At 45.8% G+C, this 27,291-nt stretch overlaps 1 protein-coding gene across 4 annotated transcripts in view; it reads right to left on the minus strand.

Moving 5' to 3' along the window:
- LOC144827733 (sodium- and chloride-dependent neutral and basic amino acid transporter B(0+)-like) overlaps positions 1-27,291 on the minus strand; it is a 3,091,484-nt gene that overhangs the window by 985,293 nt on the left and 2,078,900 nt on the right. For all 4 annotated transcript variants that reach the window (XM_078685937.1, XM_078685938.1, XM_078685939.1 and 1 more), the window contains one exon: positions 15,882-16,049. In XM_078685937.1, the coding sequence (XP_078542063.1) occupies positions 15,882-16,049 (168 nt within the window). The remainder of the gene's footprint in view (positions 1-15,881; positions 16,050-27,291) is intronic.

The raw sequence follows: 27,291 nt of genomic DNA on the forward strand, positions 1-27,291 counted from the left end.
TGGATTTTCTGTGCACCTTTGCTACTGTGCTAATGTGCCTGTGATGCCTCTTCTGCTCACTGCTAATATCCTATCCTCTTTTCAACTATTGAGATGCACCTCTACAACAGAACTTCTCACACAGGTGGTTAGCCAAGGAAAACATATTTAGGTAAATCTGCAGAACAGGGGAAATACAGGAATAGATCCACATGGCTTCAACGTTAACGTCAACTGTCCACACTCCAACTGCATATTATCTTCCACAACCTTAACACATTCCACATTCTAAACCCCTTTCTATTCTCATTCAGCAAAAAGATAACTCAGAGTCCCCCAGGGTTCCATTCTGTCCCAGTAGCCTTTAACTTCTACCAGAACCCCCTTGGGATTCTACTTGCTGATAATGACATCAAAATTTATGAACCTAATAATTCCACACAACTCTACTTGAAACTCTCCTTCGCTCCAGGCATCCAATGCCTGAAACACTTCTGCAACTCGCCTAGACCTGGATGTCCAGCACGTACTTGAAGCTCAGTCCAACTAATACAGAATCCCTACTATTTATTGCAAGCAAGACCGAGCACAAACATTGCTTAATAACACAATAACCAAGATGGCCAGGTTCTATACTAAAGAAAGTAAAATCGGTCCGTGCATAAAGTGACTTCAGAACTGCTATTCAAGACCTTGTACTCTTGTAGAAGATCATTGGCGATGCCGTGTTCCAGTCTCCCAAGACTGCCCCCCTTAAGGTCGTCCTTCACACCATAGCATGCTTTATCATGGCCCTGAAAAAATACCCACATTACCCATGTCCTGATGGAAGGCAAGAGGCTCCCTTTGCTATCCTATACCATCTTCAAAATCAGCTGCTTCATTAAACAAGCATTGGCAAAGCCAATAGGTCTCGCCGTTGGGACCTTATAAGTGTTTAGCTATGTAACAGTTGATGTTGCACCAAGGATATTGTGCTGCATAATTAAATACTTATAAAGTCCCAAAGGCGAGACCTATTGGCTATGCCAATGCTTGTTTTTATGTGGATTGTGTTTTCATGAAAGGCTACAGGAGCTGTTGAATTGTAATAAATAGAAGAAAGAAACAGCCTAATCCTCGCCTCTGCTGCCTTAATAGAATTGAAACTTTCCTGCACCCTAGCTAGGAAATTTTGCATTATTGAATAAATATTAGTGCACCCTTTGTGACTGGGTTAATAAATAATTACAGATAATTTATGAAGATATTCACTAATGTCATTACAAAACTGCAATCAGTCTAATGGCCTAATGCTATTATTGACGAAGTCATGTTTGGTGCATTCTTCCAACAGACTATATCATGTCCAAATGGTGGTGTTAGAATATAATTGAGCCACCTACAAGTTCTGTTGATATTCTAATATCAAGAATGACCCTTATTAGTTTCATGTTACTATTGTAAAAAATTACCTTAGAGGTCCAATAATCTACCTCTTTTCAATGTATGATAGCTGACAATGTAATAACTATGGACTTTGCTTTGTGCTAATACTGCAGGTGGTAAAGAAAGAAACAACATTATTAATTTGACTTAATTAATTATGTAATCATGATTACTATATTAAATTAACCTTTTTTCTTATGATTTAAATGAAAAAAAGATAAAGTACAATGTTCATATGTATTTATTATGTAGTACAAACAAATAAAGATTACAATAATTATATATTCTTTTAATTAATTGACCTTAATTTTCAAATTACAAAAATTATATTAACATTTTATAATCAATTAATACTTACGTTTTATTTATACATAATGTTTTACCATCGAATACTCTTATTTATATTTTAAAAATCGTAAAATAAAATAATGTAATTTAAAATTAGATCCTATGTCCAAGCTTACATTGGATAATATTGCAGTGCCAATGGGTGGTGTGTGAGGTACTGGACATACTCAGCTTCTCCGGGTCTATAATATGGCACGGGCACAAAGGCAAAGGGATTCCCTCACTTGCATGAGGCCACGCCCCCATGCAAAAGAGGTAACACCCTATATGTGCGCCAGTGCAATGTGCATTACAGACATGTATCTGCAACCCTTTCTGTAATACCAAAGTGACCCAGGGGGGCACAAAGCGGTCGCACATGCCTGTTGCACCTGAGGGCACTTTTCATACTACGGCCCTAGGAGGGGATACTGCTCTCATTTGTACCCATTTGCACAGTTTAGATTTTGTCAGAGCAGTATTCTAAACAACGGGTCTAATTTAGAGATGGGGCCATAGCGTGTTGGGAACATTTTTTCCCTGCATAGTATATTCTCCAGCCCTGACTCCCTGGATGTCTGCGTAACTTCCATCTTGACCTTTATTTTTGTCCTGGTTTCACTTGACATATTTTGGACCTAGTATCACACTAATCTAAGAGTGAGGTCAGAGGCCTAGGCCTGTGTCTGACTCTACAAAGTCCTGGACCTATCCTGTGTCTTGGAATGGCGCAGAAAGCATGCTCTCATGATGGGAAGAGGCTTACTTTCACCGTGCGTGGGAACAGCACATGAAGCAGTGGGGGGAGCACATAGCGTTTGAGATCGACAGGGTGACCAGATGTTTTACCTATGTCACTGAAAGTGTTGTATTCAGGCTCTCTTGGGTAAAATGATGGTGTTGTGTGTAGGCCTAGGACTTTGCATTGACATCCAGCATATATGTCATGTATGAGCATGTGTGTGTAGCAAATTTACAGTAGTAGGACTTTTGTTAGCAAGGGGCTTTTGATTAATTCTTTCTAAGCACTACCATCTGGTTGATGGTGGGGTGAGCGGTTGGACTGCGTTTCTTTTTTGCAAGGTGAGGACTTATCTAGGTACTGCCTTCTTTTTTTCTATCCCGGATGACTGATTCAGAGAGGCTGATGACGGTCAGGTGTAGATTTAATTCGGAGGGAGTATGTTTTTCTTTGACTGTGATGTGGGGCACCATGGGAGATGAAGTTTATTGGTATGATACACAAAAAGGAGGGGTGGAGCGGAGTATAGCTGGATTGCTCACAGGTGGGAGATTTCTCTCTTTAAAAACGGCACGAGAGCGAGTGTAAATCATTAAGAGCACTTGTTATGTGGAAGCGAAGTGAGGTTATGCTGCTTGCAGTGGCGTAGAGAAGGTAAATTGTGTGAAGGGTGCTCTGTAGCTTAGTGGGACCTGTGCAGCTGGGAGGGAGTTGTGATTCATGGTGAATCACAATTTGGGAGATGGTAGGGTTCGAGCACGGAGGGAGAATCTTGGGCTAGTGCAAACATAAGTTGTTTTTTCTGTTTAATGGAGGGTATAGTCAGAGTAATCAGTTTGAGTAAACTAATAATGGTCAAGCAGCCAGTATAATTGTGTCTTTATCTTATTTTCAGTTAAACCCCTGACGAAGAATTTATAGAATTCGAAATGCATTGGGAGCACGTTGATTTCATAAAACCACTTTTGAAACATGTCTGTCCTCACATGCCTCCGTTAAAGCCTGGATTGGCAACGCTTGGTGTTTGAAAATGATGAATAAAGAATTCAAAATGCAAACATGCTGTCTCCGTAGTGGCGCAATTAAGGAAGATGCACGAGTTAAAATGTTGGATTAATATTGATGAATTGATAAAAATGACGTAATCATGAAGAGTTTTCAATGGTTAGAGCGGCAGACCCTGATGTAGAGGTCTGGCCCAACAGCGCTTGGATGCCTGGCTTCACCTTGGGGGTGTCCAGGAGTGGACATTTCACATGGAAAAGCCAGGAAGGGTTCCACAGCGGTATGAGTTCAGCGCCGGGACGCCCCGTTGCGTGGGCAGCTGTGCGCTTTACAAATACAACACATTTACATTTTACATATGACCTGAAATATGCACCTTTTGCTGCAGGAGCTACTGCCAATAAATTTGCCAGCGTATGGAGAGAGTGAAAGAGTCTGTCTGGCCCTGTAGAGGGGAGGCTGTCCAAGAGGATATACCTAGTCAGATGGCTACCCAGACAAAGCTAACTGCCGGAGAGCAACGCCAGGAGCAACACATGATGCATAGGGTCCTCCAGTCTGTCAGAACGGGTCTGGTGGGAATCTTCTCTTTCTTCAGTCCACCATTTTTATCTCTTCTTCTGTTACCTTGTATAACACGTTTTAACATGAAAAGATCCATTAGCTCAACACCATGTTCTAGTTTTGACCTTTACATCATAATGAATTCCTGTTTTTAACAATACCACTCTTCAATTACAGATATGGAGTTATTTTAGTATTATTTGTTTTGGATTTAATTTCATTAACTAATATATCTTTACTCTAACTCAATTATTCTACCAAGCTCTACCTCAAGCTGTAATAAATATGCAATTATCTGCATTTAATTATATTTCAAATATTAAATTAAAGGCATTACATGTTTTTGCCCTCAACCGTTCTGGTATCTCTTACGAATTAAACATGCACCAATATGTTATATTAATCAAATCGATTTAAATGATACTTAATCACATTATTTAAGGAACCCTTGCACTCAAATCAAATGATAACCTAAACCAGTGGTTCCCAAACTGTGAACGTTGGCTCCCTGGGGAGCTGCTAAACTAGCCAGGGGAGCCGCGCACCAAGCACTTTAATGCATTTAATGTTGAAGGGGTTGTTGGCTTCAGTTAACCGCATCAGCGCTAGCGGTTTTCCCGCTGTGCGTTGAAGTTTTGTAAATACCGCGTTACATGACGAGCTCAGCTCGTCATGAGCGTACGAGCGGTGTACCTCATGACGAGCTGAGCTCGTCATCAGCATGGAAGGGGTTAAACTAGTTGGACTTAAACGTATGATGTCAATGATTTGTAAGTGATATGCCTAAAGCTGTAAATGTAGTGTTTAATTGATGGCATGGAGATGACCTCCATATTTCACTGGATCCCCACATTCCAACACTCCCAAAGTAAGCAGAAAAAGTCTGATTTATTTTGTTACACTCGTAAATAGTTTTTTTTTTCAAAATGCATTTTACACCAATGCAAGTTATCAAGAAGGTACAGTTGTCCTGTCTATTAAACACACTAAGGGGCTCATTAGTATGGCGGGCGGACAGGTACCCCCCATGTGCACCCCCCTCCCCCAGAATCCCTGGGGTCCACTACCGGCCCCCAATGTTGAAGACCGCATGCCTTTCCATGGCGGCATTGCCGCCACCGAAAGTCATGTCCCTGCATGTATTCTAATATGGATGGCGGTGTCTACCAGACACCGCCACCATATTGACAGCTTTTCCGCCCGGTCGACTCATCAACCGGGCGGCAAACCAGCAGACGGTCTTTCCGTCCACCGGGGTCTTCCCCGCAATAGTAATGTGGCGGGGAATTTGCTTGCGGGCGGGGGAATATGTCGGGCAGATCGCCACCGCCATGCAGGCGGTGCCGATCCGCCCGACATACTAATGGGCCCCTAAGTATTATGAAGTATTGACAATTGTACTTGAATCATATGTACTTCCAGTACACATTTCTTTCAGTACAAAAACATTTCCAGACAGGCCTGCTCTCTCTCCTTGGACAGAGGGAAGTAAAACACTATATAAGGTACTATGCCAACATTCGGAAGCAAGAAAGTGGGACTTAAAAAAAAAAAGATATCTGAGGAATTTATTTTACTTACATTGATTTGGAGGCCATTTTAGGTAGGAGGCAGCAAAAATAAAGCTGTATCTGGTATGAAAAACAATGGTCACCCTGCTAAGACAGGTGTGTTGGCACGTTTGACATGGGTAGAAATGGAAGTGCATGCAAATATTCTTCAAGCGCATAAACACTTTGGCAATGGAGCCTAAAGGCATAGGGGTGCTATCACTGTAATTGGGATACAAAAGTTCAAGAAGGTACCCTAAAAAAGGCATGGGCAAAGAAGTATAGCTAGGAATATTTTATTAGAGGCGCCGCCTTAGTAATACGAAACACCCTGCGTATATTATTATAATACTTTCATCAGCTTCATTCCAATTATTTTCAGGGAGAAAAATGCAAGCACTCCAGAGGCCGGGCTTACATCCCCCTCACTCTCCAAAAAAAGTAACAGTGGGGAGCCATGGGTAGTGGCCAATTATTCAAGGGAGCTGCGGGTCAAAAAGGTTTGGGAACGACTGACCTAAACTAATGTTAAGTGTATTTTTTTTGACTAATTCTAACTTATTCCAAATTACATTTTTATAATATGTGATAATGCTAGCTAATCCTAAACTAACAGTAACCATTCTTTTTTCTGAATTTGGATAATTGATTTAAATTGAACTACGTGCTGGGGGCGTGGCCAAGCAACATGGCCGACAGGACGTGAGCTCCACCAGCTCCGTCCCAGAGACCCACAAATCCTGTTCATTTCTCCTACCTGGGCTATCCTACCCCGTGGATTTCACGTCGGAATCTCGCCGGACTGGATTGCGACCCCTGGCCTCGAGAAGAAACTTGGAGCTCCGCCGTGAGAGGAGGTGACGGCGCTCCCGACGTTCATGACGCCGCCCTAGGCTACGCGAGACCGCGGTCTGGGCCTGAGGCGGTGATTCAGCTACGGGCGCTCCGCCCACAAGAGACACACGAGGGGTTCTGAGCCGGACGCCGGGGGCGTGTGCCCTTGCGCTGCGTGTTTGCGGTGCCCTGTGACTGGCGATCGGATCCCGGGGGTGCCCACAGACTGGACCGAGGAGTTTGCGGTGGCGAGCGGCGGAGATCCGGGTAAGACCCTCTCCTCCCGGTGTACGGCGGACTGACCCTGGAGCGCTGGGGGTCCGGTGCAGCTGTGAGTGCCCGACCCCCGACCCCTCCTGCCACCACGCACTGACCGCGGCGTCTCCTATCCTGCTGGAGCGCCCGGCCTCCTCTCTCCTTTGGATTTGCAGCGTGGGGCCTGCAGCATTGCTTTCACCGGGCCCACTCTACTGTTGGCTTGCTCCCCCTGCTGGACACCACCGGCTGAGGACGTCGCCACCGGCGTCGCCACTGTGGGCCGACCAGCGCCTGTCTGCCCTCTTTCTATGCTGCTTTTATGCTGCTTTCTGTGCTGCTTTCTATGAGTGGGGCTTCTGAACTCCACATATAGGGGGAACCCTGTCACGCTCTATCCTGTGAATTGGTGCTTGCCCGCAGCGCTGTCCCTGTGGCCCTGGTGACCTGCCTGTTCCCAACCGGAGGTAGGGGGCTCCATAGAGCTGTGCACACTGGAGGTCGGCTGACACTTACCTGCCTTCTTGACAGAGATCGGACTTTGCCCGCTACCGGACTCTCACCGCTGCGTGGAAGTGGGGAATCCGCTCCTATTGTACCGGCCTCGCTGTGGGATCGGCTGGTTCGCCCTGGGCGCTCCCCTTCAACTGTTGTTGCTTTGCCACTGCCTGCTCCTGATTTCGACCTCTACGCATTTGGCTTGTTAGATCGTCAAGGCCCTTTGGCAGGCGCTAACTGCGGACATCATCTACCTCACAAGATGGCGGCTCGTGGCGGCCGCTCTTTGAAGGGCTCCCAACCAAACACTATTACGCAGTATACCACCCCGCGCCTACCGTCGCAGAGGATCACGCGTCAGACGGGGTCTGAAGACGACAGCGAGAACCCGACGGAGCCATCCAGAGCCGAACTCCTGAAGCAATTCAGGGCTCCCATTCTGCTCTGGAACGACAGATAGAGACTGTGTCCATAGATGTGAATCTCCTCAGGACCGATCTTCACAAAGTGGCGGACAAGGTCTCGAATGCAGAGGGGAATATTACGCAATTGCAGGGTGAGGTGGCCTCCCTACAAAAATCTGTTGCACAACTTACATCTACTACCCGCGCATTGGAGAGACGGGCCGAGGACGCGGAAGGGAGAGCCCGCCGGAGCAACATTCGGGTCCTGGGAGTGCCGGAGCGATTGGAGGCGGGGAACCCTGAACGCTTCCTTGAAACTTGGATTTGCACACACTTGTGCCCATCAGGATTGTCCAACGTCTTTGTTGTGGAGCGGGCGCATAGAGCCCTCGTGCCCCCTCCGCGCCCGGGGGAAGCTCCTAGAGCCCTCATAGCGAAGATCCTGAACTATAAGGACCGTGACTGTATTTTGAGAGCTGCGAGGGAATCGGAGTCCACCCTCCTGATTGAAAATAGCCGAGTGTCAATTTACCCTGATTATACCCAACAAGTGCAGGAGCAGAGGAAATCATATGTGGGAGTCAAACAAAAACTCCGCAAGATGAAACTTCAATATATGCTTCTATACCCAGCCAAACTCAAGGTACTATCCCAGGGCCGTGATTCACCGGCGGAGGTGTGGGAGTGGCTCGAGATCAGAGGGGATGACCTCCCTCCGGGGGAGCGGGGTGGCCCGCGTGACACTTGGGGGACCAGACCACAAAAGAAGCATCGGAGTAGAAGACGACGCCGCTCTGGGTCTCAAGGATCTCCCACACCTCGGCCTACAGTAGGGGCAGATGGAGCTAACCTTATGGAAACATTACCGGCGAGAGCGAATGTGAGTTCGACTGCTGCCCCTGACCCTGGTGACATCCTGGTACCGGACACCTTGCAGGAACTGTCGCTGGATACGAACTCTACAGCCCGGTGGTCCCGGAGACGGCCCTCGCTGACCCAAGGTTGGAGTGAACTGTTGTCTGGTGTTGGTTTGCCCTGTTTGTATGGTTACTCTTGGGGCGGGGGCACCCGTGTTGACGCACTGCTGGGTTCCTCTATCTAGTTCCTGCCTCTACGGGGGCTCCCTTTTGGATACTGGATCATGTTTGAACACTTGCGCCCTTATAGCCTGTCGTATGAGGGAGATGGGTGGGGCTAATTTGCGCCTTGTGTCACTTCTGGACGATATTACCAACGAAGGGGTGGAGACATGCCCAGGTATTGCACTGACATTGCTGGGTCTTTTCGGGGAGCTGGGAGGTGAGGTGGGTGGGGTTGTTCTGTTGTGTGTGAGTGTTGAATGAGTTGTGTGGGGTGGCTGTGTACGTCCTGGCACTGGCAGGGGAAGGGCGGGGTGGCGTTTCTTGTTGTTGCTATCCTTTTGCTCGTGGGTGGTGGGGGGGAACCAGTTTTTGTGAAAACTCGATGTTTCGAAGTTGTTGGGGGGTGGGTTACAATTTGTGGAGTAAGTATGTTTAGCATCACATGCACATTGACACCGATTTGGGGACAGCTTACTGACCAAGCCTCCCCGGCAGATTCTACTATGGTGGGGGTCGAGGGGCGACAGGTTATGTTGTCTCTATTCTATAACTTGATTAAGCGTTATCATGGGCCATGGGTTTTAAATTTTTAACGTGGAATGTACGTGGCTTGGGTACTTGCACCAAGAGGCACAGAGTCCTCACCTTCCTTAAACGTCATGGGGTCTCGATTGCTTGTCTGCAAGAGACCCATCTGGATGACGACGGCGCACCACGGCTATCCAGAAAGTGGAGAGGTCAGATTTTTCATTCCTCCTTCTCTACATATGCTAGGGGGGTCCTTATATGGGTGGCCCCTGGGATTCCTTGTGCGGTTCAATATGTTGAAGCAGATGTGAACGGCAGATACAGGCGCCACGTACAACTGCCTTCAAGCAGAATACTTATTGGTGCGACTTAGGTTAGATGACAAAGAGCTCCTACTCCTTAATACTTATGCCCCAAACACTGATGACCCTGATTTCTTTTCGCAAGTTCAGGACCTTGTGGCTTCGGGTTTGGATGCACCCCTCCTTTGGTTTGGGGACTTCAATTGTGTGCTGCACCCTGAGTTGGATCGACATCCACCCCGGTCGGGCACTAAGCCCCGCATGACGGCCCGTCTGCGCGACGTGATGCACAATCTAGGTGCTGTGGACGTGTGGCGGTCCTGCCACCCTGCTCAGAAAATTTACACATGTTACACCCCAACGCATGGTACCCATAGCAGATTGGACCGCGTTCTTGCGGCTAACCTTACTCCGTCCCTGACCTTGACAGTTACGCATCAAGCCCGATACCTATCAGACCATGCCCCGGTGACATGCGTGGCGCAGTGGCCGGATCGAGCGGCACGTCCACGCACGTGGAGAATGCCCGCTGACCTCCTCCTAGACCAGGTGGGCAGGGACCGCGTAGCGGAGTCGCTGTCGGAATACTTGGAGCTCAACTGGGGGGGAGATGATCTGCCCTACTCTACTAAATGGGACGCCTTGAAGGCAGTTGTACGTGGCGCCTGTATGGGCCTCACATATGGGGTCCGCAGACAGTTGTTGTCTGACTTGCAGAAGGAGGAGGCTGCGCTTCAACGCGCCCAATCTGACTCTAACCCAGAGGCAGCGGATCAGCGAACAGAGTCTGCTGCCCTGGTCTCGATCCATGACATACTTACCCGACTTGACAAGTTTACATTGGGCCAATATAGACAGCGCCTCCACCGTGAAGGAGACAAATCTGGCCGCTTATTGGCCTGGATTCTTCGCCGGGAGTTCGCGCCTGAGAAGATAGTTGCCTTACGCGACTCGGGTGGAACTGTGGTCCACTCTGAATCCGATATCCTCGAGGTTCTCCGCTGCCATCTGCAAACCGTATATAGGGCTGACCCGTCCATTATGGAAGATGCCTATCACTCGTACCTTGAGGGCCTGGACCTCCAGACTCTGTCGGAAGCGGCAGTAAAAGACTTGGATGCGCACCTCACACTAGGCGAGATTCATGCTGCAATAGCCGCCCTCCCCTGTGCGAAGACCCCCGGTGGTGACGGTTACCCAGCTGAATTCTATCGTTCCTTCGGGCACGTTTTAGCTCCCCTTCTGTTGCAGGTTTATAATGAGGCTCTGCATACTGGCGCCCTCCATGAACCAAGGAGAGGTGTGCATGATTTTGAAGCCGGGAGGTGACGGTCTCGATCCCGCGGCGTACCGCCCTATCACCCTGATTAATACGGATGCCAAACTCCTCACTAAGATCTTGGCCACTCGTCTTGCCCCATACATGACCCGACTGATCCACTCCGACCAATGCGGATTCATCCCGGGTCGTAACACGGCGATGAACTTGCGCCGCCTGAATCATGTCCTCCATGAAGTTCGGGACAGAGAGGGTCCTCAAGTCTTGGTCTCAGTCGATTTGGCTAAAGCCTTTGACACAGTACATTGGGGATACTTGATGCAGGTGCTGAGAACTATAGGGTTCGGGCCTGGCTTTTGCAATTGGATTAGGATACTCTACGGGGCGCCCCGAGCTAGGGTGCGATTGGGTTCAGCCCGCTCGGAGGAGTGGACATTGGGGAGAGGCACCCGACAGGGTTGCCCCCTGTCCCCTCTCCTGTTTGCCCTTGCAATTGAGCCTCTGGCAATTGCCGCTCGCTTGGAGCTGTGGCAGTGGGGGATAGTGGTCGGTGAGACCACCAACATTGTCTCCCTTTACGCAGATGATGCGCTTTTTTATCTGACCTCCCCCTCTGAGGCCCTCCCGGTCTTACTGCGACTCCTGGACCGGTTTGGTGCAGCCTCTGGGTTACGTGTTAACCTCGCCAAATCCCTGGTTTTCCCGCTGACGGGCGGTGTTCCGGACCCGAGCGCAGACTTGCCATATGCGGGTTTCCGCTGTGAACAAGAAGCATTCAGATACCTTGGCATCCAGGTGGCTACGTCAGAGGAGACTCTACTGGCCTATAATGTCGACAAAGTACTCTCAGCCCTCCACAAATCTGTTACCTTTTGGAACACGCTTCTCCTTTCTCTGATGGGACGATTGGCCATTGCCAAAATGGTGATGCTCCCTAGGATTCTCTATACCTTGCAGAACACCCTGTGTCCGTTGCCGCCCCGAGTGTTTCGGACCTTGAACTCGCTCCTTACCTCCCTACTCTGGGCGGGTGGACGCAGCAGAGTGGCTTTACGTACGGTGACGCGGAGTTGGGACGAGGGTGGCCTTGACCTGTACTACTACGCAGCACAGCTTCTCCCAGCAGCTCGGTGGTTTGCTGACGCTGAGAATTGGGAACTGGCGCTACTGGCTGGTACGGCTGATGAAAAGACTCTGCAGGAGGCCCTGATGCAGGGTCGCGGCGCTAATGGCGCTCTACCCTACGTGGTCCGCCACACAGCTGAAATCTGGCAACGGTTCGTTGAAAGAGTGTTGCAGCGGGCGCCGTTTCATAGAGAGCTCCCGCTTTGGATATTGGCCCCGATACTCCGTTTAGAGGAGAATATGTCCTTCAGGGAGTGGCGCTCTGGCGGATGCGAGACTCTAGCGGACCTCTACCCGGACGACTCTTTTGTGTCCTTTGAACGCGCCTTGGAGTCCTTTGACCTCCACGAGGGACAGTATCTCCACTACGGAGCCCTCCAGGACGTGGCCAGGATCACGTGGCCCCAATTCCCGGAGGCACCTCCGACTACTAACGCCCTAGACATCATTTTATCCTGTGGGAGAGGCAGGCGCTTGATCTCCCTTCTTTATTCGGCCATGCGCCGGGACTCGGCCCCTCCGCTGGCACCGTCTTGGGCAGCGTGGGAGGCAGATTTGGGAGTGGAACTGGAGCCGGACCGACGGAGACGGATCGGGCTTTCGACCCGCAAAGTCTCCTGCAACGCACGTTTCTAACTTATTCATTTCAATTTTGTCCACCGTACCTATATGACGCCTGTCTCCCTGCATCGCATATCGGCGGACAGACGGCATCATTGCCCTAGGTGTGGGGCGCGGAGGGCGGGCTTCCTCCACTTAGCGTGGGACTGCCCCCTGGTCCAAGACTTTTGGCGGAAAGTGGTAGCCCATATTGCTCGGGCCACACGGATTACAATTCTTTTAGAACCCCTCCACTGTCTCTTAGCGCTGGTGCCGAAGCCCAGAAAGAAAAAGTTATCTTATAAATTCCTACAACTATTGCTGGTCCTGGCGCGGCGACGAGTGGCTATTACATGGATGGGTCAAAGGGCGCCGGAGTTCACTCTATGGCTGAAAGATGCGAGAGAATGGGCCTTAGCAGAAGAGACTCACATGCAGCGCACCCGCAAAGATGGGAAACTACAGGATGATTTACTAGCTTGGAGGATGCTGTGTATGGAGGGACTAGAGGAGGATGATTCTGATGCCACCAGCGCGGAGTTGTTCTCCCCTGCCGGCTCGGATTCTGATTGTATTGGGGGGGAGTGACTGTGGGAGATTTGGGTCTGGTGTAGGAGCACTACATAGCCACTCTACTATTCCTTGATATATACATGTCTAGACATAACTGTGTCTCCCGTGAGCCTGTGCGGTACTGCACTGCCTGTGCATCTCCTAACCCTCACATAAATATCCTACTATATTCGGTTCTGTGCTACTGATGCAATTTATGGGGTATTTGTTTGTTTGTTTAATTGGTTCATTTTGAAATGTGTAAACAACGTAATAAAACTAGCGAATACAATGATATGTTCATATCCCTAGCGCACAAAGACGGATTGTATGCTCTGCTCTAACGCCGCTCAGCCCCCGGCATGTGGGCTGTACTTGGCTGTGTATGCTCCCTACAACTTCATGTTACTATTATCTTATTATGAGCGACCCTCTTGATTGTGTACTTTGTGCCTCTACTATGTTTTCGCAATAAAAACATATTTCAAAAAAAATAATTGAACTACGTGCTATTAAGTTGAATATTTGAAGTGTATTCCAACTGTAATGATAACTTTAACTCAAACATTAAACTTAACTTCTACTCAAAGCAATGGAAAACCTGTTTTAATTCTATTTGATTAATTATTAAAAATATTATTTATTTCTTAACGATGACACCAGTACTTAACTCCAACAAATGATAAATATATAATTGTATTACTCTAGTTATATTTGATCAAATTATGATTATTTATATTTCATTCAATTAAAGGATTGCCTGTCTAGCAGAGTTATGTCTGCGAAACATGGCTGTAGAAATGGAGTAAAATGAGTGTCCCTAGGTTGACCACCCCACTCCATATTGTTACTGCAGTGTTTCCAGTTCTTGCTTTCCATCTACGTATAATGATATGTTTAGTTCAATGGAAGCCAATCAAGATTACAAAAATTCCCCACAATACATTAAAGTGATTCATGGTCTCGAGACCAAATTACCCATCAGGGTAAACATAGGTACACACTCAAGTGTTACATCAGACAGTAACCGAGAATAAAACTTGCAAACAAAAGCACTTTACCTTATAAAGACTCAGAAAATGTGTGTGAAAAAATGTGTAGACTAATAAGGGCAGCAAGAAATGTATCATGCTTTATATAGACATGTAGGAAAAGAGTTCAGCACACATGGTATGTAAAGTATGGTTCTTAGCCTAGTAGATTATATGTGTTATAACACTAATAATGAACATTTATTGAGCAAGCAATATAAACTGATTGCTATTTGGTAATTGTATTAATTTCTGCAGAAGTTAATAGGACACATTTTGCTATCATAGAAAAATGTAAGGTTAAGAGAATACGTGTATGGATACAAACACATATGTTTGTAGATTAGGTGCAAATATTTGCAGGTAGTGCCTATACCTTTTAACTGGGTTTGAAAAGTGTAACATGTGTTGTGTGCAACCCAATATTCTCTACAATCCATGTAAGGCGATTCAATCATTTGAGTAACTAATCAATCCCAATTATGATTGATGGGTACACAGAGGTCCCTATGGCAGGTAGCTCATTTAAGATAAAATATGGTTTGTGACTAATAGAGAAAGCGTTTTTGAAATGTAACTATGGACCATATAAGAAATAGTTCCTAGTTAGCACTGTTACATGTCCTTGACAATCACAAAGACAGGTGCAAACATATTTTAACAACATAAAATAGAGAAGGTGTGAGGCAGTGATATTGTGAGGCAATGCCACAATAGCCAGATATCATATGAACTTCACAACATAAAACACAACAATAACACAGCTAATCACAAGATAATACCACCATAAAACAACACATTAATAGAGCACATTAGAACAACAGTACAACAATACTGCAACAAAACTGTACAACAGCATAACACAATATGCACTACAAAGCAGCACAACACATTAATACATTAACACAACGAAACAATAACAAAACCCAACACTTTACCACAACATAATATAGCATAATTCTAGACCATATCAACACAACAATAACACCTCAAAACAAATCAACTAGACAGCTCAAGACAAAATCAAAGCAACGTAACACACCAACACTATGTACTAAATAAACAAGAGTACGGCAGAACAAACACATGACACACTAACAAAGTACAACACATTAAAACACAAAAGCACTATAAACTAACTCAAAAAACACTTTACTATAATACATTTGAGTTGTTATAGTGGGGTGTGGCGTGCTATGAACTGGATTGTTTTTGCTAAGGTTGTGTGATGCTGTTTTACTTTAGTTTTTGCGGTGTAGTGTTTGATATTATTTTGTGGTTGTTGTACACCGGTTATTCCATTTTATTTTCCGTTTTAGTATTGAGATATAGTGATTCGGGGTTATGTTATTGTGTTGTCTTTTAGTTGTTTTGTTGTGTTCAGGTTTGTGTCAGAGTCCCTCAGCCATAGGCTCTTTGTAAAAGCCAATATACACTGGTCCAATCTGGTCAGTGTTTCTCATCGCACTATGCAATACTACCATCACCCATGTTCACTGTATTTGACTTAAATTATTCCACATTGATCTTTTGGCTGTGAATGCTAAAAAGGAGGACTATCAAAGATGATTAATGAAGAACGAAACAACTGCTTTTAAATGAAATAAGGCAACTTATGAATCAATGTGGATTAACTTAAGTCCAATATTGTGAACAATGGAGACTCTAGAATTAGTGTTCATTGATGACCAGTGTATTTTGGTGCAAAGGCAATGCTAACAGACTTGTTGATAACAGCATACCAACAAACAAAACAGCCTACAAAGTAGGTTAGAAAATGTAAACCAAAGACTCACTTGAAAAATGCTTCCATCAGCCTTGACAATTTTGTATATAGCAATTACAGGAATCCAGATGATACAGAAAACAATCATGCCCCATCCAAGGATCTCTCCCCAAACAGGATAGACAATGGTACCATATGTTGGTGTTTTAAACATTGCCAAAGACCAGATCAATATCGCCTGTTGAATGGAATTGAAAATTGACACAATTAAGAGCAATAGAAAGGATGCATGTAGATGAATTAAAAGTTTACAGTTATCCATTTTGAAAATCAACTTACTCTTGATCATTTAAAATACAAGATCCAACACTTCATATTATAACTAACTGAGAGCAAAAATACATTTGTTTTACACACTTTAAAGGCGCATATTAGATGGTGAATGTTGACAGGAGTTCTGAATGGGAAGCAGTCCTTCACGTGAGCTGCACCAATCAGACAGCAATCTGATTACATTATTACATATACTTGTTACTCGGTCCGGACCTGAGGCAGCACCTCTGCTTTTGCCAAGTGAATACCCTCTGGCCTTTTGTTGCTCTGGCCTGGAGGCCCTAGATACCACCGCAGATCTGGGGGGATCGTGGCTTCTGTGCATGGCACCTGCTGACGTCAAGGGCCTGTACTGGCCCCCGGGCGCTGCTTCTCATTTTTTCCGCAGAGCCTGCTAGAGGCGTTCATCTTCTCCCCCTCGACCAGGCTGGCCTTGAGTTGGCCTTCCCCTGGAAGACTGGAAATCGCTGCTGAGCATTTGGCAGTGCCTGAGGGAGGTGCGCCACCAGATGTCCTGCACCTAAGAATCTACGGGAGACTGGAGGTGTCCAGCAGAGCACAGACTACATTTGGGAGACCATTTACAGCAGCAGGGGACTCCAGCCCCCAGCCCCCAGTAGTCCTTCCAGCTGGAGTGCCACCAACGCGCTAAGACGGATTATCCGTGCCGGGAGGCGCTTATCAGGAGCCAGGGTCTCCAGCAGCAGGGGACTTCAGTCCCTAGTAGTCCTTGCGGCTGGAGTGCTGCCAACGGTGCATCACCTGCACCCGGAGGCGCTTATCATGAGCTGTGGTCTCCTACAGCGTGGGTCCCGTGCGGCGTCTTGGCCAAAGGCAGGCCTGTCTGCGCCTGTCCACTGACGGCCCAAGCTGGGCTACCCCTTTAAGCTCCCAACGCAAACGGCTGAGCCACGGTAAGAGGAAATATCCTCTTCGCACAATAGTACGGCTATTTATCTATTGTATCCTAGGTGGTTTTCCTTTATTCTTTTAATCATGGGAAAGCGCAAACTCACAGCCTCCTCGTCAGGCAGTAGAAACAAAAATGCTAAATGAAGTGCCCCAATAACAAAGGGCCCGATTCACAAAAGTAATCTGACAAAATCCTAACTTTACGACTTTCGGTATTCACAAAAGGTATTTAGTAGTGTCGCAGGGATTCCGTTCTCCTACAGAACTGTGCATAGAGACTTGGAACCTCAGTGAGTTAGGGTGTACCAAAACTCACCTTAGTACCCAAAATCCGAGACCAGACTAGCTACAGTGTCCCATTGGTCATTACAAACTCCCAATGCTTAGACAAACCAGAACATGGACTTAGAATACCTCAGGTAAAGTGGAACACATGAACACTCTTTCGTTATACAATCAGTTCAATCCAGAACAAGGAGTAAAAGAGGACACGTGCACATTTGAAATGTTTATTTACTAATGCAGTGTTCTCAAACGCAGTATCTTAGACAATGCAAGCAAACATATTATAAGAAACAAAGTAATCAGCAGAGTTACGAGTCCATAGAAAACAAAAGGTGAAAGCATATTAAAATGCTAAAATGAATAGGTTTAAACAACACCTAATTCTCACTCTCCCTAGCTAACATATTATATTATATCTAAGAAGGTCTCTTTGGGTTTTAGCAGGGCGGGCCCATACCTCAGATCTTAGTGGTAAGGGATCACATCATCTTCCACCAGCTCTCTGCATGCGAAACACCATCAAGTGTGTGTGTATGCTCTGTGCAAAGCAATATAAAACGCGCCTAGCGCCTGAATTTGGCCGCAGCTCATTTATATTATGTCTAGGAAGGTGCGAAGATCAGACCTCATAACAACTGTGTCGAGATATCCTTGAAGACTTCTGCACTCACTGTACAGACACGGCTCGCTAAGTAAAGCTGATATCAGAGTAATAACATATTATTTGTGTGTGAATCAAAAAGACTCTACTAGGCTCAAAGCTACAATAACAGTTGTGTTGTGTGCAGAAGCAGCAGAAAGGAAAAATGGCGTTTAAACTCTTAATAAGCTCATGCTAACTTAACACAGTATATAGGCAAAGCATAACTATGACATCCCCCCATGATCCGAGCACGGAGAAGAAATGATAAAAAAATAAGGAGTTCTTATTTGAAATGCAGAGTTCAAGGACAAGATTCAATTCAAATTTGAGGAAACGTGAAAAATAAATTCACTTTAAAAAAAAATGTTCACTAACATGACAATTTTGTGTTCATTTTTAACAAATTCAATAGTTCTGGGACTTGAAAAGTTATCCATAATTGCAAAAAAAAATATAACCCAAAAATTTAACCTGAAAATAGCCCTTCATTATTCTCAGCCCAGTACTGAATATGAAAAATAAGCAGCAACAGCTTCCAAAAGGAAGTCACTGTTATCATCCGAAAATAATTCAGCCATCCAATTTAATATTGGGAAAGAACATTCATGCTCTTCATTTACCGGAGCCTCTACCACCATCAGAGGACAACTCGGCGGTGTTTCAATGAAGCTGTGTGCCAAGAAATCTTGTGCCGCTGCAAATATAGTCCAACGACCCAGTACTCCATGCATCGCTGCCAAGGCCATAATCCCTTCGTCGGAACAAAGCAATCTGTGAGCCACTAAGGGACTCATGAGGTGATTAACATCCACGTCAGGAGACACCACCTTGCAGAGACACAAATCCAGGGCCCATTCGTAATCGCAGCTCAGGCAATGAAAGACAGGCTGGACACGATAATCCATATGCTGCACTTAAGGTGGCGAGCGGCAGTGCGCCATAGTAATCAAGCATCCTGTTGCGAAACAGCGCCAGTAACGGCGGTTCGTTTTGGAATACAGGACGTGCATCAATTTTTAATGAAACAAAACTGCACCAGAAAACCTATAGCCAACGCCAGTAAAACGGGAAATCCACCAAAGAGGCTGGAAAAGATCGAATGGAAGAAAGCAGGAATACTCCAAATATCTTTTCAAAAGAAGTCACAAGACCGCTGAGCCAGGACTGAAGTGCAGGACGCGTTAAAGATTGTGTGAACCAGCTCACTGAAATGTAATGGTAGGTCAGTATTTAATAAAGCTTGCACTTCTGTGCGGGTGTTAGCTACGTGAAGGACAAATGTTTCACGAGCTGAAGTCAGCGCAACCTCCTTTTGTGACAAAAGGGCTCTTATTCTACTCATTCCATTGAACTCTGTCTTCAAGGTCGGAATCCTCGGCCAGATGGAAACATCCAAATTCCCAATGCGGAGGCAGGTATAAAACATTTTTACAGCAAACCACCCTTTCACTGACTGTTACCACATAAGCAATGCCTTTTATTAACCCACAGCAATCATAATTATTTCAAAGTAAATAACTGCCGTTTGCCAGTAGTGTAAAAGTGGGAACGATAGCGGGCATGGGGGTACCTTTTAAAACACATGCTAAATTAGGCTGTTCTTGGTTGCAAGAGCCGTGTAATTGAATAGGTCTACACATTAATGAGTAATCTGGTGTTTCCGTGCACTCTTCACCTTTGAGATAAACTTCCTTCCCTTCCCTAAGGCATCTGTATGTAAAACGAAGCGACCACGTTTCGTGAAGGTAGGAACTACTAAGAGGCTCGTATCTACCAATTGGAAAATATTTCATACAATTTGTAAAATTAAACAAAGCAAACAGTAAGGTAATTAAACTGTGGATAAGCCACGTTGCAGCAGCAACCTCTGCCACAGAGAATGGTAAAGACTCTAAGCGTTCAATGTGTAACATTGAAAAAGATGCATCTCTCATTGAAAGCAACCGCTGCTTCTCAGTCAAATTAAACGGGGCAAAGAGGGAGGAGACATTCATGTAATTCCAAGGCACTTTTCCGGCCTTAAGCATCTGCAGGGTCCATGCAAATTGCATAATGGAACGCAATTGATTCTGACCATGGTATAACACAGACACTTCATCTTGCAGTATATCAACAACAGATGACACAATATTATCCAACGTGTAAATGCGGGAAGAAAGCGTGTTAATGCTATTATCAACAACCGCAAACACTTTCTCCAAGTTAGCTTTATCAATAGCCCTAAGGCGGGTAGCCGCCTCAATTTGTGATGTTTTCCAGATTTCATTATAAACCGCATATATCCATCTCTTTGATCTACCACTAGCCGGGCCTTTTATAAAATCATTCAAGTCAATATCACCAGTCAGCTTTGATAGATGTAGTTTAACTGATGCCAAGGTAGAATGTTTGAGCCAATTCTGACATAATTTGCCAATTGAATAAGTGGTGACAGAATGGTCATTCTCAAAACGGGGATCGGCCCTGACTTGTGTAAAACCATCAGCTAAACCCAGAAAACGATGTTGGCATGAATCTGCACTTTTGTGCCACATCAACCAACCCTTCGGATCCAAACTGGATATGTTAAAGGACGAATTTTGCAATAGAGTCTGCAACTCTCTAATTGAAAATTTTGTAGTATTACTCCAACCCGAAAATTCTTCCAAATCAGGGAAGGAAGCATTTAAAGAAGCCAATCCAAAGCACGTTGAAATGGTAGAATTAAAAAACAACATATGATTGGGGATGAGACATGCACGGTGCAAAGCCTCAGTGCCTTGCACCTGCCAACTTTTAGAACCCCAAACTGATTTAAGGTCAACTGTTTCTTTCCACAACTCGTATCCTCTAACAGCTAGCTGGTCTAGGAAGGACTTCGAGTACAATAATTTAGTATCGGTAAGTCTAACTTTGGACATGGACTTTTTAAATAAAACGAAGCGGGATTGGACTGATTAAAGTCGGTAAAATAAGTGTACTTTTTTAAAAGGGTACTTGAACTGCCTTGCAAAGGAGCTGGACAATGCTCCCACTGTGTATAATTGACAGCACTCCTTCTGGAATTAGTTTTATGTAGATAGTGATTCCCAAAATGTTGGAAGCAAAATAAATCACCATAATTAGCAGATTCCAAATACAAATCTTCAGCATCAAAGGCAGCATAATATTTCAAATCAGAAAACAACGACTCCACGGCCTGAACATCCCAATCATCAGAACGTATGTTTTGTTTAACTACATCCTCCATGTTAACTCTAAGCACATTAGGGACATTAATCACTTCAGTGGGGGCATGGATTTGAAATGTAACCGCATCCCATACAATCCCATCTAGGACAGGCCAAGCAGTGATATTAACAAATGCCAAGTCTCTCTTTAGTCTGTGGGCAGAATGTGACGAGGAAAGTGGTGCCAATGTTCCATTGAAATGTCGAATGCATGTTCTTTCTTCGACATAGTATCCGTTGACAATTCGGAAAAAATAAAACACAAAACCAATTGACAAAAAAAGGTACATTGAAAAAAGTACCAGCGAAACGTATGCCCAAGGTGGAATTATTTTTTTTTTTAAATAAACTTGTATATACTGCAGTCCGAGAGGGCTTTCCCGAGTTGTGTGAGACAGAGTCAAATGAAAATCTGGATTCTGTGGCCAAACGGGTTTGCAAATCAAGCATCGATAAGTCAGTTGGGTAAGTGTAGTCAATTTTATCAAGGTGAATACCAGGCAACGTACTCAATAAAGGACTGGAAATTGTAGGCATCTCGATGGCCACCTCTGGCTCAGGACTAGAAGTAGTGGCCAAAACAGAATTTCTCACAATCGAAGGACAGGAGACTGCCGGTGTCATACTAAGAAGAATCGGCCACTCTGTGTATCTTGACATTGTCAATCGAGATATACCTGTTTTCCTTACGACCTGGAAGTGGTGGTAAAATGACTGTCCTTGTGCCCTTCACACCAAGCACAGGAACCGGAGCTCGATAAGAGGGACCAAATTCTTTCTTGTTCTCGATTTTCTCAAAACCAGGTATCCAACTTGAGGTAGCCAGCCAACTACCGGGATCTGCAACGCATCATACGAAGTGGAGGGCAAATGTTCCTTTGCAAGACTGTCTCTTGTCTCTTGTAGGGTCTGTAAAACATTGCAATGTTTATCTATGTCAAAGGGGGTAGCATCAGCCACCGAGTCTAGACCGTCAAGGTCCGGTACATACATCTTGATACCAAAGAGCATTTCGTATGGGGTCCGCCCACCCAGAGACCTTCTAGGGAGAATATTAAGAGCACGCTGCACGCCATTGAGATGGGCCAGCCAGTTCCTGCCAGTGCCTATAACTCGAGCTGTCAATGATTTCTTTAAGTCACGGTTCATTCGTTCCACTACACTATTACCCTCAGGTCTGTATGGAGACGAAAACTTGACTTGGACCCCCAACGAAGTCATGGCATCCTTATACGCCTTAGAGGCGAAAGCAGGACCCTGATCCGAAAGGAAGGTTCCACAGGCAAAGATCCCTACAAAGACACGCAAATCTCTTATGACAGTCCGTGAATCAGCGCTGCGGTGCGGCCATACCCATACAAAGCGTGTACATGAATCAACTGCTACTATGAACTACTTATATGCAGTATCAGGAAAAAAAGGACCGCAGTGATCTAAGTAAACACAACCTAGTGGTTTATTAGATATGAATAACTGTGTTTGGGGCGGACGCGCAGCAGTTGAAGGTGTAATCTGCTGGCAAATGTCACATTGAAGTACATAATCGCGCGTCTGTTTGTACAGTCCCCGCCACCAAAAACGCTGTTGTAATTGAGACACAGTGGCCGAAATGCCCGCATGCGCAGACGCAACACTCATGAGCTGCTGTGATCATTGTATTTCTGCGATCTGCGTTGGGAACCAATCTCTCCCCAATGTCAGGTATTTTCACATAAGGAACCTTATCGGGACTTAAGTGGTATGTGTACTTCGAAACCCTTTAGGATATTTACCTCCCTTCTCAGTGGCAGCAACAGCCGCCAAGATATCATCATCAATCTTACTTTTGGACCGTGTAACAAATTGCAACTAAATATGTCAATACCGCTGATTTCGCCGCTTCATCAGCTAGCGAGTTGCCAAGAGCGTGGACTCCAACGCGCTGATGACCAAGAGTATGAATTACAAACACGAGAGGCAACTGCTACTTGAGCTCAGCCACTCGGACCCAGATAATTTTATGTTTTATTGTGCTACCCTTGGAATCACGAAAGCCATTCTGAATCCAAAAGACCAAGTTCTCATTGTAAGACTGGACACAGTAGTAAGAATCACTCATAATCAGAGTCGTCACACTAGGATCAGCGTACTCCAATGCAAGCATCAAAGCACGAAGCTCTGCCAATTGTGCGGTGCAGTCCCCTAGAATCTGCATGTGCACTACTCTGGACTTGAACTCATCGTTCACCATGGAACCTACCACAATGGCGCATGCGGAAACGTCGGCGTGTGCCGAACCATCAGTGTATATGATACAAGGGAAATCCTCCAAAGGCCGCATAGCCAAAGGCGCAGGATGAACAAATTCATACTGTAAAAACTCCTGCGACCGTAAGGAGGCATCAAAAATGAACGTGACATCCGGAGACGTCAATGAAGCAGCCCATTGTATCCACCGAGGGTGCAAAGCTTTAGAATTTGGTACACTGGCTTTCGTAACTGCCTCCAAAGCAGGACACGGGGTAACAACCAACATGCGTTTTTCCCTGTGACAGAGCACATTCCTTAAGAATCGCCATCTGTACAGCCGTTAAAACTTTCTTCACAGTGGAAAACCGAATTTCTGCCGATGTGTACAAGTGTGACTTGTAGGCAATAGGTACTCCTTCATTAAAAGTAAGGTACGTGAGGGGTCCCAGGGACGATTCTTATCACCAGGTTGGTGTGGTTATCACGAGTTAGTAAGTATTTAGAAGCGAGCAGATCAGCCTGCAAAAATTGCAGTATAGCTGAGTGCTCAGGCAGCCAGCACGATTTGGTAAAAGTTGGTTGTATCAAAGCATACAAAGGCTTGATACGCTGGGCATATTCCGGAATGTATGTCCTTCCGAAATTCAAAAATCCTAGCAAAGACTGTAATTTTTTCAGTGTTGTAATAGCGCGCAGTTGTGCGCATTTCTCCAAGAAGTGAGGAGCCAAACCTCGACCTTCATTGTTGAGCTCATAGCCCAGGAACAACACCGTATACTCTGCAATGTGCGATTTTTCAAATTTAAATTTGTAACCAAAGTCCGCAAAGCTACAAATTATGCGGTCAACTCGACACAAATGCTCCCAAAGTTCGTCGTCTGTGAGATAAATGTCATCTACATACGAGTAAGCATCAGGGTTGACCTTCTCTAGCAGAGAGACAATACCCCAGGACTATTCTTATAGCCCATTGGTAAACGACAAATTGTTTTTGGACGCCGCCGCATGTAAAACTTGTCCATTGGGAACTCAGACCATCCAAATGGTGGGCATAAAAAATGTTGGAAATGTCAAGCGTTGTTTTAAACCGCTTACGCACAAGACTATCCACTAAGGCAGAGCTGTGAGTATTCTGTACGGCACAGGTACGGCAATGCGAGTTTAAATGCTGGTAATCCAATACCAAACAATACGATCTGTCAGGCTTGGTCACAGTAAAAAGTGGGTTATTCATTGGTGACACACACCTTTCAATTACACCTTGATACTCCAATTGCTCAAGGATTTCCGCAACGGAAGCTTTGCTTCTTGTTTAATGGGATATTGAGGTTGTGGCTGTGGCTGCGACCGCAACGGAATTTCGTGGTGTGGGGAAAATGTATCCCAACCACAGTGAGTACGGTACAGAGCCGGCGCAAGGGCTCTAGCCCACTCTTCTGCAGAGAACAAAAGGTTCCAGTCAGCCTCCGCTAACAAAATGTCGTAAGTAGTCGTAAGATTTTCCCAAAATACCCCTTTTATAGTACGTTGTATGTCACCTTCAATGAACAGGACTATTTCATAAAGTCTGTCAGGGGGAGCAACCCTAGTGTCAGCTGTCTCTACAACAACATAACGGTCAGTCGCTGTCACCTTCAGTAGTGGACGGAGCGCCTCTCGTACAATGGTGATCTCCGCCGCACTGTCCAGCAAGGTCAGAGCCCATGTCTGATTCCGAAGCTGCGTTCTCACTATCTGTGGCATATCTCGCTGTTAAAGCGGCGACTTTCTTTTTCTGAAACTGGGGTCTTTTCGGAATAGAATCGTCCTGCTTGCCTTTACCGTCTGCCGGGCGGGGCTGGCCGTGTCCTTGCTGGCCATCCCGGCCCCTGCCGCCTCCTCCTCCACCGGTCGTTGGGGCCGATGACTCCTGAAAAGAACGAGGAGAGCGTTGATCAGAAACCTGAAATCGATCAGGTGATTTTATCATTGCGCAAGTCATAAACACGTTCTGTGGGCGCAGGCAAAGGAGACGCAGGACGAGACTCCTGTCTCTGTTGTTGTTGCTTACCCTGTTTTTGTTTTTTAGGCCAATTTTGTTTTTTGGTCTTGGGCTATTCGTCAGTTTCTGACTTCTGCCCTTGGGGTTGTTTTTTTTCTTTCGTAGAAAAAGGCTTAAGACCCCTACTGTTGCAGCCCACCGTTTTATAAGCCGCCACAATAATTTGTGCCAACTGTCGGGGTTTCTCGACCTCGGGTATTGCCTGCAAAGCATTGGCCACCTGAAAGTTCACCGCATCCCCCTTGACATTAGCAAGTATGAGATCGTAAACCACATCAAAGGAGCCACAAAGGCGCATACCCAATTCAACAGCAGCCTCAGGTCCGTGCTCATCCTGAACACGCTTAAGGACCGTCGGCAAAACAGTCATGGACGGTGTGCCGTAACACCTCGAATAGACTGCCGCAAATATTCTACCCCAGGTCTCACAGTCACCGATCTCAGGGGTTAAGTATTTCGGCATGCTAATTGTCAGAATCCTGTGTTTCTCACCAGGAGTCGTGTTAGGAAATACTGCTTCCAGCTGGTCAAACTTCTCGGCAAGCCAGAAAGGAAATTCATCCCTATCCTGGGGGCCCTTGCCCATCACAGCGTTGACCATCACAGGACTGAGCTTCATACCGCCCTGTCCAGCAGGAAGCGCCGCAGCTCCTGGGGCCCCGCCCGGGAGATTACTGGTTATGTATTGCACTAGCAAACTAATCACGCTAAATGCGACTACATGTAGTCGTCTTAGTTCAACAACGGTACAAGCGCCGTGTTGAGGATGAGGCATAAATCCAGCCAAAACAGGCCAATTTGCGCCTGGAATGGACAAAGGACCTAACCTCGGGGCTGTTAAAGAGTGGGGTAGGGCGCCATCTAACCAAACTCGGTGCTGCCAAGCATCAATAGGTACTTCCTGTGCCCTATACAGAGTATATTCATTTGGCACAGCAGTGGGAGTGTACGTATGGAACACACCTGAAGTTCCGTCCACAGATGGGAAGGTCACCCACGAGTAAAAGATTTCGTAAGGGTAAGCCACCTCTGCACTCACCACCATTATCACGGCCATGCCATCCACGGGAACATTATAATGCTGCAAATGGTTGCGCACCGCAATGCGACTATGCTGCAGAATGTTCACCGCGGCCATAACGACACAGAAAGATCGAGGGACAAAGCAAACTTTGTAGCACAACTGGGTTGTAATTCAAGGAAACCGTTTAGTAAGATTCAAGCTTGAAAAGACCTATTACAAAAATAGGTAGGTTTTTCCCGACACCACCGTTTTCCGGAAACGATAGTGAAGGGGTTAAGGATCGAAAGATGTACTCCTCAAGTGTCATGTAATAGGACCACCGAAAGCGTTGGGCGCCATGTCGCAGGGATTCCGTTCTCCTACAGAACTGTGCATAGAGACTTGGAACCTCAGTGAGTTAGGGTGTACCAAAACTCACCTTAGTACCCAAAATCCCCTACCAGACTAGCTACAGTGTCCCATTGGTCATTACAAACTCCCAATGCTTAGACAAACCAGAACATGGACTTAGAATAGCTCATGCTAACTTAACACAGTATATAGGGAAAGCATAACTATATGAGTAGTATATAGTAGTAAATTTAGGAATCCTAACTTTACTACTACTAAACTGAGACGAAATACTAACTTTAAACTGAGACAAAAGGAATCCTAACTTTACTACTACTAAATGCTTTTTGTGAATACTGAAAGTCGTAAAGTTAGGACTTTGTCTCAGATAACTTTTGTGAATCGAGCCCTAATTATTTAAATACTACAATGGGACAAATCAACAATGAGCTTGGTAATGGAGAAGAACGTTTA

This window comes from Lissotriton helveticus, chromosome 4_1 (assembly GCF_964261635.1).
Source record: "Lissotriton helveticus chromosome 4_1, aLisHel1.1, whole genome shotgun sequence".
NCBI lineage: Eukaryota > Metazoa > Chordata > Amphibia > Caudata > Salamandridae > Lissotriton > Lissotriton helveticus.